At 37.2% G+C, this 13,062-nt stretch overlaps 1 protein-coding gene across 10 annotated transcripts in view; it reads right to left on the reverse strand.

Moving 5' to 3' along the window:
- Positions 1–13,062, reverse strand: part of NCKAP5 (NCK associated protein 5) — a 245,870-nt gene that overhangs the window by 120,202 nt on the left and 112,606 nt on the right. For all 10 annotated transcript variants that reach the window (XR_008748414.1, XR_008748415.1, XM_055812073.1 and 7 more), the window contains one exon: positions 5,082–5,231. Coding sequence is in view for 8 of the 10 variants with exons in the window: in XM_055812073.1 (XP_055668048.1) it covers positions 5,082–5,231 (150 nt within the window). In the remaining 2 variants the exon portion in view is untranslated. The remainder of the gene's footprint in view (positions 1–5,081; positions 5,232–13,062) is intronic.

A 13,062-nucleotide genomic window follows, 5' to 3' on the forward strand; every position in this document is an offset into this window, starting at 1 on the left:
GGGATGCTTATAGGGCCATGAAACAGAATAGGTTCTAGCAAAAATACCGTGTCCTATCCTAAACGCAGGCACAACTCACCCCATAACAGACGGACATCTTGCCATAAGACAAGCATGGTGCACCATTATGATGTCATGTACTTGCTGATTCCTGCCATACAGACCAACTTACAAGGCTCACAGGAGGGCGCATGCCTGCACTCTGCTTACATGAAAGACTTTAGTGATTTTCTGGGATGAGGGCCTATAGGCTCTTCAGAAATGCAGATGGGAGGTCAATCCTGTGCCTACTTTCATAGGAAAACCAGCACAGAGAGAGGGTGGGAGTGAGTAAGGGCAATTCATACTCTTCTTTTACTACACAGTGGGTTTAGAATAGTTCAGATGTTCCTTATATGTGGTAACTCAGCATCTAAGAGCTGGACAGACATATCTAAACTTGAAACCTTAATTCTGCCTCTTCTGTAATCCTTTTTTCCTTTGTTTCCTGTACAAAACATGCTACCCTACCAGACTAAAGCACGGCATTACAGCCCTCTCCTCTGAGTTGTTTCTGGTTCCATGTCTTTGAGTCAAAGCATAAGAATACATTTACATGGAAGAAGCCAGAGGAAACCAGGCAGCTTCCCAAGTTATCTGACTACATGCCACATTTTAGTTCTTTACCCGTCTACAGATGTGGTACCAAGGCACAAACAGATGAAATACACTGTACAGGATGCAGGAAATCTGCAGCTGAGATGGGAACTGAATCCAGTCTTCAACCAATATCTACTCACATTCCTTTTCCTTTTTGAGGAATTGAGAGGACTTGCAGTGTGTGAAAGGACATACCACCACCACCACCAACAAAAATTGTGTAAGTTACAGAATCCCTTTGTTACCAGCAAAACACTGCATCATCCAAAACAACCTCAACTAAGTACTCTGGTCATTTAGTTCAGAGCAATCCTAGTCAGCTTACTGTCTTCATAATCAACTGAAAGCAAATACTTTCTAAGAAAGTTGCAATACTGCAGTTGCAAAGAAGAAAAGTCCGGAAGAGCTGGAACATTTCATACAGTTAGACATAGTTAATTCATACTGAATTATCCTCACTGCATAAATATCTTTGCAAATGACAGACTTTAATAAGCCTTCAAAGCTGACATAGTATTTATCACTGATTAAATTTTTAAAATCAAAGTAACTATGGCTTTCACAGACACGTTTAAATTAAGACTGACATTAACTCTGTATATCAGTTTAATTCACTTCCAATTATGCAGGTGTTCGGGCAGCCTGTATTTCAGTCATTTAAGGTGTTTGGGCAGCCTGTATTTCAGTCATTTAAGGCTAAATTGGGGCAGAGAGCCCATAGTCTGTAGGATAACAAAGCTCTGTGACAGTCTTAAGGCCTTTACAAACATTTTCAAATACAGATGATTCTCAAAGCTTTCCTCTGTGCATTGTGACTATGTAAACTGTTCTTGCTGGAAACAAGAAATAGTAAACAATCTTGCATGACAGTCCATATAATAACTAATATTATACCCGGGAGGGCAAATTAAGGTTTTGTGAAAAATTTCCAACTTACATGCATGTGACTTTGGAAAGATAACATTATTGTTTTACTGTAATTGTGTTTATACCTACATATACCCAAAAATGCTGTACAGGGTTTGATGCACGTCCAGAATGAATTAGATTTTTTGTACATTTCTGGCTACCGTTAGAAAAGAATTGCAATTCTTCTGGTGATGAAAGCAGATTAAAAAAATGAAATTCCACCAAGTAGTTGATATGTTATTCACTGCACTTCATTAATATTTCATTTTTTGCAACACTCCAAATACACAGAGAAGTTATCAGAGAATTTTTTTTCTCTTTGCTTTGTAAAAGTTAGAAGGCATTTGATCATAACTGCTGAAGTAAATTAAGTGGCATTTCAAGAGCAGCCAACTAAAAATGCCGAAGGCACAAAGGAATTTTGATATCCAGGAAATCACAATTAATTTCAACTACATAAAATGAGATATGAGATTGTACGAACCATTTGTTATTTGTCATCTGTTTCATTTGATTAGAAACTTATGGTATTTATCAGTCAGTAGAGTGGAAATAGAATTTGCTGTAAATGATAAAGGTTGTAAAAAGATTATAGGTAAAAGAAGCAATGGGAGAATATGTATATACATGTCTTATCAAAGTATATGATACCTTTCACCTGGGCTGACTACAAGAACACTTTATTATACTGATTTGTATTGTTCAGTTAGAAAATTCCCATGTTAAACAGAAGCTAAAAAACCCTAAAAGTTATTACATAAATTTATTTGGCAATACAGCTGATAGCACCCAAGTATAAAAAAAATGTTAAATACAACTCCAGGGATACAGCAGCCACTTAGAGAAACTTTTCTGTAAAAATGAAGCCTCACCCTTTTTCACACTTAGATTTGATCATTTCCTGGTCCATATCCAACAGTCCAAGATGACTACAATTTTCCTCACATTGCCAGAAACTCCTGAAGAAAACCACCACGTACCTCATACCTACCATGCCAGTACTCCAGGAAAGGCAGAAGGAGCTTACTTCATGTATGGAACAGTAACTCTTCCCGTATAGATATTCAAAATAAAAGAAACTAAAAAATCTTTTATACTGTATATGTACTGGTTAAACTACCTATTTATCCTTGTGCTGGTGGATAGCTTTTTTCTTTCGGTACTTCATTCACTTGAAACTTAGCTCAGACTTAACCAACTTTTTTTTGGTTTTATGTGATCAGTCAAGAAAATGTATTAACCAGAAAAAAACCTCATCTGCTGAATCTAAATTTTTATATAATAAAACCATTACACCCCTTGCTCAAACCTATACATACATATACCTGGTCCCCCATTTCAAGCAAAGATCACTCGAGCAATAGAGCAATTAATATAGGGAGAAGGATGGAATAATTTTACAATGCTCTACCAGACTAGGCTACATCTTGTCAGGAGCTAGACTTGAGTAACAAACTAATACGAAGAGATATTAAAAGAGTTCTTAAAAGTGCTGATGTTAATTAAATTATATCAATAGGTACTAATAGATTAGGTCCCACATTTTGACCATTACTTTTACTAGGTTCTGTTTGTAGGCAGTCTTCAGATTCTACAGTGCACAGAGAGTAGCAACTTTAGTAAGTACTTTCTCAGCCTTGCTGATTTTATTAATTGTGTATGATGCAGCAAGAACTAATCATGTACAGTAAGATTAAAGACTCTGACACCCACAGCACAGGAACTAACAAACAATAATTTTTTGTTCCTTTCTATATAGATTAATAAAATATTTAGAATAATTACTCTGCAAATAGTAAAGGATTAGAACTGCTAATTGCACGTAACTTTAAAGAAGTATGTCTCTTAATTAATAAACCATAGAGTCTTTGACATTACAATTTATTTTCTTCAAGAGAAAAATCAAGTGCAAGAATATGTAACATTAAACAACACCCAATTAACAACACTTTGTTTTAATTATCTTGGGTCACAATTAATCACTGCAGTTCATCTTTCTACTTTTATAGCTCCGTAGACTATTCATGTAGACTATTTCTTGAAGTACTGGCACTCACTGATGTGTTTTTGAACAAGCCACTGCACAACACTGACATCAGTGAGGAGACCTATTCACTGACCTCCGGAACTAGATTCTGTCTCTCTATAACGTTACATTACGTATCCAGGCAGTTTGCTACAACTGATAAAGCTTGTGACGTTATTGAACAACTTTCTATCAACTGAGGACATAAAGAACTGCAATTGTCATGCTGACTGACTAAGAACAAGGTGAAGCAAACACTAATCATGCATATTTGGAAATAAAAGACCACAAGGAACCTAGAGTCATTCACCATCAACAGATGAAGCAAGACTATAGTAAACTGCACATTTATCAGAGCTTTATGTGCCTTAAAAATTTAGTATCATGTGTTTTTTTCCCAGGGCAAAATTAGAATTAATTAATATTAAATGTGTTTACTTTACAAACAGCCTAAGACTTTAAAGGAAAGAAAAACGGCACAGACTGCCTATACCTTTTGGGTTTCAGATTCTGTGCATAAATTCAAACATGATTATAACTGTTCATGTTTTACTTTTAAAAAAGCCCTCAAGAACACAAATCCAGAGTTTTCATTTGATCACAGGACAACTCAAAATAAAAATTATGATGCAAAAGGGCCTTCACACTTAACCAAAAATGTATGGGCCCAGTGATGAAGTCTTTGTTTACTGAGACGCTACATAGGCAAAATACCGCTAAGATTGCTTTAAGGCATTCACTTATCCACACCTATAACACTACACAGATACTTGAACAGAAGACAATGGCAGAAACAGTAAGTTAAAAATACGCCTTTGTACTAGTTCAAAATTATATTAAAATATGCAGGTTTATTTTTTATACATATCAAAACCCATGCTCTATCAAGGGGCACAAAATAAGTTCTTACCTGCACCTTGTCCATGTTTGCCTAACAAAAATTTTAAACTTTTCCTCTAGTTAGGAATTATCATAAGGTGCACTGTTTTGCACATCCCAAGTTTCCAAAAATGCACTCAAAATGTAGTGTGCAGTTCTCCATGTGGTCTACAAGGAAATAGATTTTCCACAATCTAGCAGTAAAAAGACCTGAGCTCTCCCAAGCAAGCAGTCCAGCAATTAAAAGTTGAACAATAAACTACAATGAAGCAACACTGTTTTTGTGACAGCTGTTAAACCATCTGTATTATCTTAGAATATTAATAATTAAAATAAAACCAGTAAAACAATTTTTCTTATTAAATGGTCTCAACTGAATTAAAGTAATGTATGAAGTTCTTTTTAAAGATATCTGATGCTCAACATTAGAGAGGGATCCTTTCAGTGGTTCTAAGACTAAGCTTCTTGTTCATCCTTGGTAAATGAATCATAAAAAAAATACCCCATAAAACGAGTACAGGTGAACTGTGAAAGATTACATTTATACTACAGGGTGATTCAGTGCCAATAAATGAATGAGGCAGGGGGCAGGGTGGTCTTTTATGTGTGAAACTGTTGTACTTCTTACCTCCAGAGCTTTCAAACGCTCCAATAGCAATTTTGTCCTTTCCTTTTCCTCTTCAGTGCTGCTGCTTTCACTTCTTGAATCTTCATCTGCTGGTGTGTGATTTTTTTCCATGCCTTCTTTACATTTTCTGCTGTCTTCTGACAGCTTTTCCTGAAATCATTTTTAAAAATATCAATATTCACAGGTGCAAATGAAGTTAAGTATGCAAATATCTTCATATCCTGCTTGTATATGAATGAAAAAAAGACCGAGCAAGTTGCTAGTTACATGATTACAGTGCTAAATAAGTGGAATCATGAAGGGTCTATGAAACATGCTGCTATGCCGAAGCATATGCACAACTTAACCGCTCCATCTACTTAAGATTTTTAAAAAGTGAAACTCATGATTGTTTTAATAAAATAATTAACATTTTTTTAAAAATTGCATTTCTTCTTTAAAAGTTGCAATGAAAATTGAGTACACTAGCTTTCAATGGAAGCATTTTGCTACTGAGATATAAAGCAGTTAGTTCATTGTGGAAAAGCCAACATGTGTTCATGCCTAATGTATTTCACCTTTCTTCATCTAGAGCTAATATTTGAAGTACTAAATAATGGGCTAAGAACCAAGCTACCACCTGAATACTGATTTAAGATCCATGCTAATATATAACTGGAGAGAATCAAACTGACTGCAAAATTTTCAGAAGTGCCTCAGTCTATTATGAGTCAGTAAGATTGGGTTATTACCAACTGCTGCTGTTGCTGCTGCTGAGTGGACTATGGCTGCTGAGTTTTACAAGGCGTCTATAAAAATCATAGGATTGAACAGCGAATCCTACTAACTCTATTACGCACCCAAGTTCTGTGTTGAGAGAAAGAATGAGATAGAGCAAGCCAAACATCAAGACTACAAGCAGGCAATATCCAAATATTGCCCAAAACAATAAGCATGCCTAAGAGGAAAAAAAAAGAGAACTACACAGAGGTACAGAGTGAATTATCATCTGAGTGCAACACGGAATGTACAGTCTCTACCTTGTAAACTATGTTCTCTAACTATATAAGCACATGCACTGTAACAACTAATGAGAAGATTAAGAATGGAAAATGTGAGGTAAATCAACATTAAATAACGGGTGTCAACAGGAGTCTAGAGAAGTCCCTTAATGAGCATTTAGTTTTCTTTGTGTCCCTTTTTGGTAATTCTTATATATAAAGGCACATAATTTCACGATCTTTGGGTTACTCTATAAGTAATATATATCTCCTGTAACTACCCTGTAACTACTACAGAACACAAACTCTGTCTAAGCATAAAAATATGTATTTTCATGAAGAACTGATCCAGCCTGAGTAACTGTGTAAATATAACTCTTCAAGAGTTAACAGCAAGACATTATCTTAATTAAACCCCATAAACACAACTGAAATAAAAATCAACACTGTGAATCACATTTTTAACAATGTCTTCTTAAAATATTTACTAGCTTAGAAATTGACTATTACTATATTAAAACTTTAATCAAGAATCAATTTTATAAGCTATGGGCTTAATCACTGAGTACTCTTACACAAACCATGAGGAACAGTTCTCATTCTGAGCCTCAAAACATAAGTGTCAAAGAGCCATTTCACCAGGTTTCCAGCATTAGTGCTATGCTGATCACAAAGGAACCATAAATATAGTAGTTGGGAATTTTTTTCTTGCTTGCTACTCACTGGTACAACGATCAAGCATCTGTAAAAGAGCCATTAAACCATTTTCCCTTCAAGTTGCCCTGATGAGTGCATTGATATAAAACACTCTGATGAACTCAGCGGGAAAAACCTGACAAAGGTACCTCTCTGATGTAATTCAAACACAAACAATCATTTTTAGGAGAGAATGTGACATGAATTATATGTGGCTAACAATGGGAGAAAAAATAAACATCTGCACAGGGACACCTTTCCTGCTCAAACTAGAGGGCAGCAATTTCAAAGGACAGGCAGAAGAAAGCATAGGTTATGACATTTCATTACAGAAGGGGGAGTAATGCAACTTCTCAGAGTAAATCCCAGTCACCTAAAGAAGTAACTCATTAATCTTCTAATTACAAAATTGGATGAACTTTGCATACTAGTGGCACAATCAGGAATATACATCCTGTTTTATTATGATGTGCACTAGATAGCCTCAAGATACTACTATTACCTCTGCTTGAGTGTTTAAGTAGAGCTCACATATTTAAAAAAAATGTCTCTTACTGAGTAATAATAAATGAGGTTCAGTGTTTCAAGCATGGGCTAAAATGGTGGTTGATATGTCTCCCACCCTACCTAGAAAAGCTGCAGTGTAGAGGAAAACATTTACGAACCTTAGAAATTGTGCTTAGGAATGCAATTTGCTGAGGGTGCTGCCCCATCACTTTAACCAGTTCAACCTGGGTGATATACAGTAAGGCTAGAGCGGAAAATCTACCCTCAAGAAAGCGAACAGGTGCTTCTTAAATACCCTCTGGGCTTAAAGTCGGGTCAAGTAAGAGGGAGGATGACAAAGGCTTTTGGAATGACAGAATCCTCTTAAGAGTGAAAAATCTGCTAATATCAAAGGCAGCTGTCTGCTGGTGGGAGGCAGGAAGGGGCAGAGAGATTTGCAAGAGGGAATGTGTATCTCCTGCATGATGTTGATCAAATCCTACAGAAAGCTCTGGAGTGAGCATGCTGAAGGCAGCAAACAGTGGCACAGAGCCGCTTATTCTTCTTTTTCCCCTAGAATCCTGTACTTCTTGTGTTACCTCAAATAAAGACCATCTTTTGAATCTTCTGAACAGTCTCTGCTGCATGCCTCGTACTGCAAAATTAAAGGCAGGCTGTTTTTTCAAGCTGAATGGCAAAACACTCTCCAGGTTAGAAGTCCAGCAAAGGGAGAGAAAGTGCTATCCTGCTGACCAATGCAGTTTCATTTCTGTGAAAAGGTAACAATTGAGATGGTGCTCTGGAAGTAAGCAAGCTGGACAGGCTATAAAAAAAAGGCTGGGGGCAGGGGAAAAAAAAAAAAAAAAAAGGCAACAACCTAGCTCTTGGTGTCTCCAGACCAGTAAAAGTTTAAGTGTGCCTTAAGTACATGTGCCTGTACTACAAGAGGATGCAAACACAGCAGCCTGATGAGAATTCTATAGTAAAGGCTCATCTACATCTCTAATTCTCTGTGTCAACAAAGACACAATAAAATATTAAATATTCAAACCTTACTAAAAGGAAATTAGGATTATGCTGCTTACTACAGACCTGTTCCCACAGAAGTCAGTGAGAAACATACAACCAAGTTGCACATTGTGTAAGCTTCTCAAGCTGGTTTAACTGTCATTGCTTCTCTGAAACCAGTAATATTTTGCAAATCCTAAATGACATCCTGCCCTGACCATTATTTCTAAGTATTTGGTTTGTTCTATAAATCAAACAAATAGTACAGCGGTGATGAACCCTTTGACCAGACAGTATAGGCCCTATAGCCAATAGAAAACAAGAGATGAAAACAGACCTCACAGTCTGGAAACGGCAAGCTTTCTAGAATCAATGAGAAAATATAAATCGCTGGAGACGTTGATCTATGAAGCTGTACAATGCAGCAGCCTGATTGAGACTTATCAGAAAGCCTGGTTTTGGTTGGCTAAAGTAGGAAGTAACAATGTAATACTCCCTTTCCACTAATAAATAAAAGTAATAACAATAAATTAGGAGAGGAGGAAATCCACCTAAAATTACAAATGACAGTTTACTGGAATTTGTATAATATAAAGAAATATGTAGAATATAAAGCAAATCTTCTCCCTTCCACCTACCTTTCAGAATACTGAACAAGAAAGCATTTTCACTGTTTATAAATAAAAGGAGTAACTACAGTGATAGAAAAGATCATACGTAAGCTTTCAAAAGATAAGGGACCAAACTGCCTATTTCAGAAATTACCTCTTCCTTCATCCCAAGAAAGGCAAAAAGCTGCTGACCCTCTGGACACAGCATTAGTCACGGGGATGCCTTTCCTCTAAGACTCGTCACCTTTTCAAGGAACAGGTAAGGGTCAAAGGGACACTCAGCCAGCTGTTCCTTAAACATTATTACCTCAGAAATTATTATACTTCTAAAGTTTTATTGGTAGTACCATCAGTTGCCTGTTCTTTGCCCTTTCTTCTTTCTTAAGATGTTTTCTAGGAATTACACTACACACACACAGAAAAAAAAAAAGGAAAAAAAAATAGTTAACTTCAGGTTACTTCAATTTGTAACCATGAAATTTCAAATCAAGATGAGTAAATGTCAGATGACATGAAGAAATAAAAGGTAGCTAACAAAAATCTATTCCAGATTTTCTTTTTTTACAGTGAAAACTATGATTAGATAGTAATTGGAATAAGGTCTCTTCTCTGGTAGTAAAGACAAATACCTAATACAAAATGATCATACAGATCCCCAGGTAACTCATGTTCCAATTCTTCCTAATTTGAGATTTTACAATGCAAGAGCTACCTACTCAAGGAAGAAGCCTTGAAGAAAACAGAAATCATTAACACCATTAACGAGCACACAAGCCTCCACAGGAGGAGGTCAAGCAGAAGCAATGACAGCACAGCACCTGCCACAGCTCTCAGTAATGGGACATGCAAAGTTCTCCATGGGGGGAGGAATAACCCTGTGAACCAGTAAAGGCTGGGAGCCAGCTGCATGAAGGTATCTGTTGCAGGGAAGAGAGAAGATGGAACCAGACTCTTCTTGGAAGTGGCATGACAAAAAGATCAGATACAATGGATGATCCTTGGAACATGAGAAATTGGAATTAGATATGAGGAAAGCCCTCTCCACCCCCCCCCCCCCACCCCCTTTTTTTTTTCTCCTGTGAGGGTGGTCATATGATTGCTGGAACAGGTTACCCAGGGAGGTTTCTGAATCACAGAGATATTGCAAAGTTCACTGGACAAGTGGCTATAATAACACAACATAGCATAATCTAATCCTGATACAACTGGATCTGGACTCTGCAGTACTGATCATGAACAGCAATCTTTCACAAGGACATATGACAATATTCTGATTGAACCAAACAAGAATTAAAAAAAATCAAGATCTCTTGAAATGCGGATTTTCCCTACGAGTGTTGGATGACATGAATTACTTGTCTGGAAACTGATAACTAATAATTGGAGATGAACCTTTGCTTATAGAAGCTAAATATCATTTTCATGAAATAAACACAAGTCCTCCAGCGAAGTGAAGTGTTTCAGATATAATGTAAAGATTCCTCAGATACAAATGATCTCTATGTCCACTCTGAGTGACAGGTTGTGAGCCTGAGAGTTGGGTTTTTTTCTGAACTCCTTTTAATTCTTCAGCGTCTGAAATTTATTAAAAACAATTGTTTTAATGATTACAAATTCAAATTCTCCTGAGAGTCATGCCTGCAATTTTCTGAAACCACACTTTAATCACACATTTAACACAAGAATAAAACATATGTAGGTTATATAATTAAACGGTATTTATGATTTCTCATAACCACTTATTTGAGGAAAAAAACCTCAAAATGGTTCACAATGTAGTTATAAACAGATCCTATACGGAGGCAATGGTAACAGGAATCCAAGAATCCAGTCAATATGGAACCCACACTAAGTGGCTAACTCAGCATCTCTAAACATTATCACTTTCCATGGCATCTCAGGAGCTTCCACAGGACTTTCTAAATAAGATATTTACTAAATAATTATCTTAGATTTCAGTGACAGTTTGCCAACCCAGGTGTGCTACACTACACTTCTAACACCCCTTCCTGCTATAACAAAAGCAGATTGTTAACCTCGAAACCCAAACTGCAGTTTACAAATCCATATGTAGAATTGTTTATGTATGCATTGGTTTTGGCTGGGGTAGAGTTAATTTTGTTCACAGTAGCTGGTATGGCTTTGTTTTGGCTTTGTGCTGGGAAGTGTTGCGAATCCAGGGATGTTCTTCTTATTGCTTACCCAGAGCCCAGGGCTTTTCTGCCCCTCACCCACCCCACCAGCGAGGGGGCTGGGGCTGCACAGGGAGCTGGGAGGGGACACAGCCGGGACAGCTGACCCCAGCTGACCCAAGGGACATCCCATCCCATACCGCATCGGGGTCAGCATATACACTGGGGGAAGGTTGGCTGGGGGGCTGCTGCTCAGGGACTGGCTGGGCATTGGTTGGGTGGTAGTGAGCAATTGTTTTCATTTGCATCACTTGTCTTAGGTTTTACTTCTCACTGTTACCTTCCTTTTCATTACAATTTTTTGCATGTTTTATTTTATTTTAATTATTAAACTGTTCTTATCTCAAACGAGTTTTGTCACCTTTACCCTTCTGATTGTTTCCCCCCCTACCTGCTGGGGCAGCAGGGGGGAGTCAGCAAGCGGCTGTGTGGTGCTTAGTTGCTGGCTGGGGTTAAACCACGACAATGTAATAACGAATTGTGAATGTTTTTTCTTGCAAGGCCATTTTATAGTCTTGATGTATTCTTAGATGATGTACTTTCAGTGTTATTTCCACTGCAGACCTCCTAGTGTTCAGCACTATTCTTCACTGCGCGTGAGCGATATGAAATGAGTATTTCCAGACTGTTGATGCAGATAAAAACAGTAGATGAGGGTTTCTTTGTACTTTCATAAAAAAAACAGCCTCGAGCTACGCACAAGTAGCTCACTCTAACTACACAAGCTGAAAAAAGGCAGCAGTTGTTCCAAGGACTACTAACTTCAAATTCCAACAAGGTTAAAATTGTTTTCCAGTGGCACCTTGCTCTCCTTTCTCCCCCACCATGGCCTTTTTTTCCTTAATTTTAATTACCACTTGTTTACTGCAACTCAATCCCTCTTAAATATGCCCTTTGAAATTTTGCAGTATCTTCTGATATGCTTTATAACCTATCTCATTCGGTGAAACCTGAGATGTGTGAAAGACACCTGTTAAGTCAGAGCAATGTGAACTGATGAATTCACAAAAGTGTTTCCTGCAAGATGCTTGAGACAGGAGTAGTCACTGATATCACTGTGACCTGAATACGTCTGTTCTATCTGCAACTTTTTTTTCTGGATTTTCTGTATTTGCTAATGGGAATCCCATTAAATACCATGACCCAGGTCTGAAACGCTCCCCCCATAACTGGGCAAACAAGTTAGAATGTAAAAAAAAAAATTTACATGCAACTAGGCAGTGCAATCTAAGTAATCTCTGAGTTCAGGGCTACAAAAATGACTTCTGGTTTTACCTTGCTTACTTCTATCTATGTATTCAGCTGTTTTCTCATGCTTTATTTCCTTCCAGTGGAAGGATCAGTTAAAATATAGTTTTGCTTTAAACAGCACATCAGCAAGTGTAGTCATATTTTTGTTTAGCTATCAGCTTTTGTTCAGAACAAGCTGACCAAAATTGAAGGAAAAGAAAGGAATGCTCGTATATCACAAAATTTTACAGAAACATCCCAAATTGTTCACAGTTTAACATTACTGTTGTCGGGAAAACCATATAAAAATCTTTTTTTTCATCTCTGGATTTTACTTACAAAGTGAACAGAGTGAGCAGTACCATTCTGTAGATTAAATACATGTGATGGATAAGAGAACAAAGTACTTTATGTTTCTGGTATGAGCCACCTACCACTCGCATATCAATCCAAGTGTACTACATATTATTCTTCATTCAAAATGCTCCTCACTAGTACAAGCTATCACCCCTATTGAACAGTTCTGCAGCAACATTAATAAATTTCCTGATGATGCTTTTATTGGCTCTTCCATGCATCAGAAACATGTATTTTTTTGAAAAAGTTCAGATCAAAAAGGGCTGTAAAAGAAAAAAGCCTTCACAGTGAAGTTAACTGTACTTATCAGTTCAGTAAGAGTAGATGGAGTTTCCTGTCTTTAGGTCCCCAGCTGAACATCAGTCCTGGATGTCGAAGTAAACTACGCTAACCTCGCGGCCAAATATTGCGGTTGATACCA

This window comes from Falco peregrinus, chromosome 8 (genome assembly GCF_023634155.1).
Source record: "Falco peregrinus isolate bFalPer1 chromosome 8, bFalPer1.pri, whole genome shotgun sequence".
Taxonomy (NCBI): Eukaryota; Metazoa; Chordata; class Aves; order Falconiformes; family Falconidae; genus Falco; species Falco peregrinus.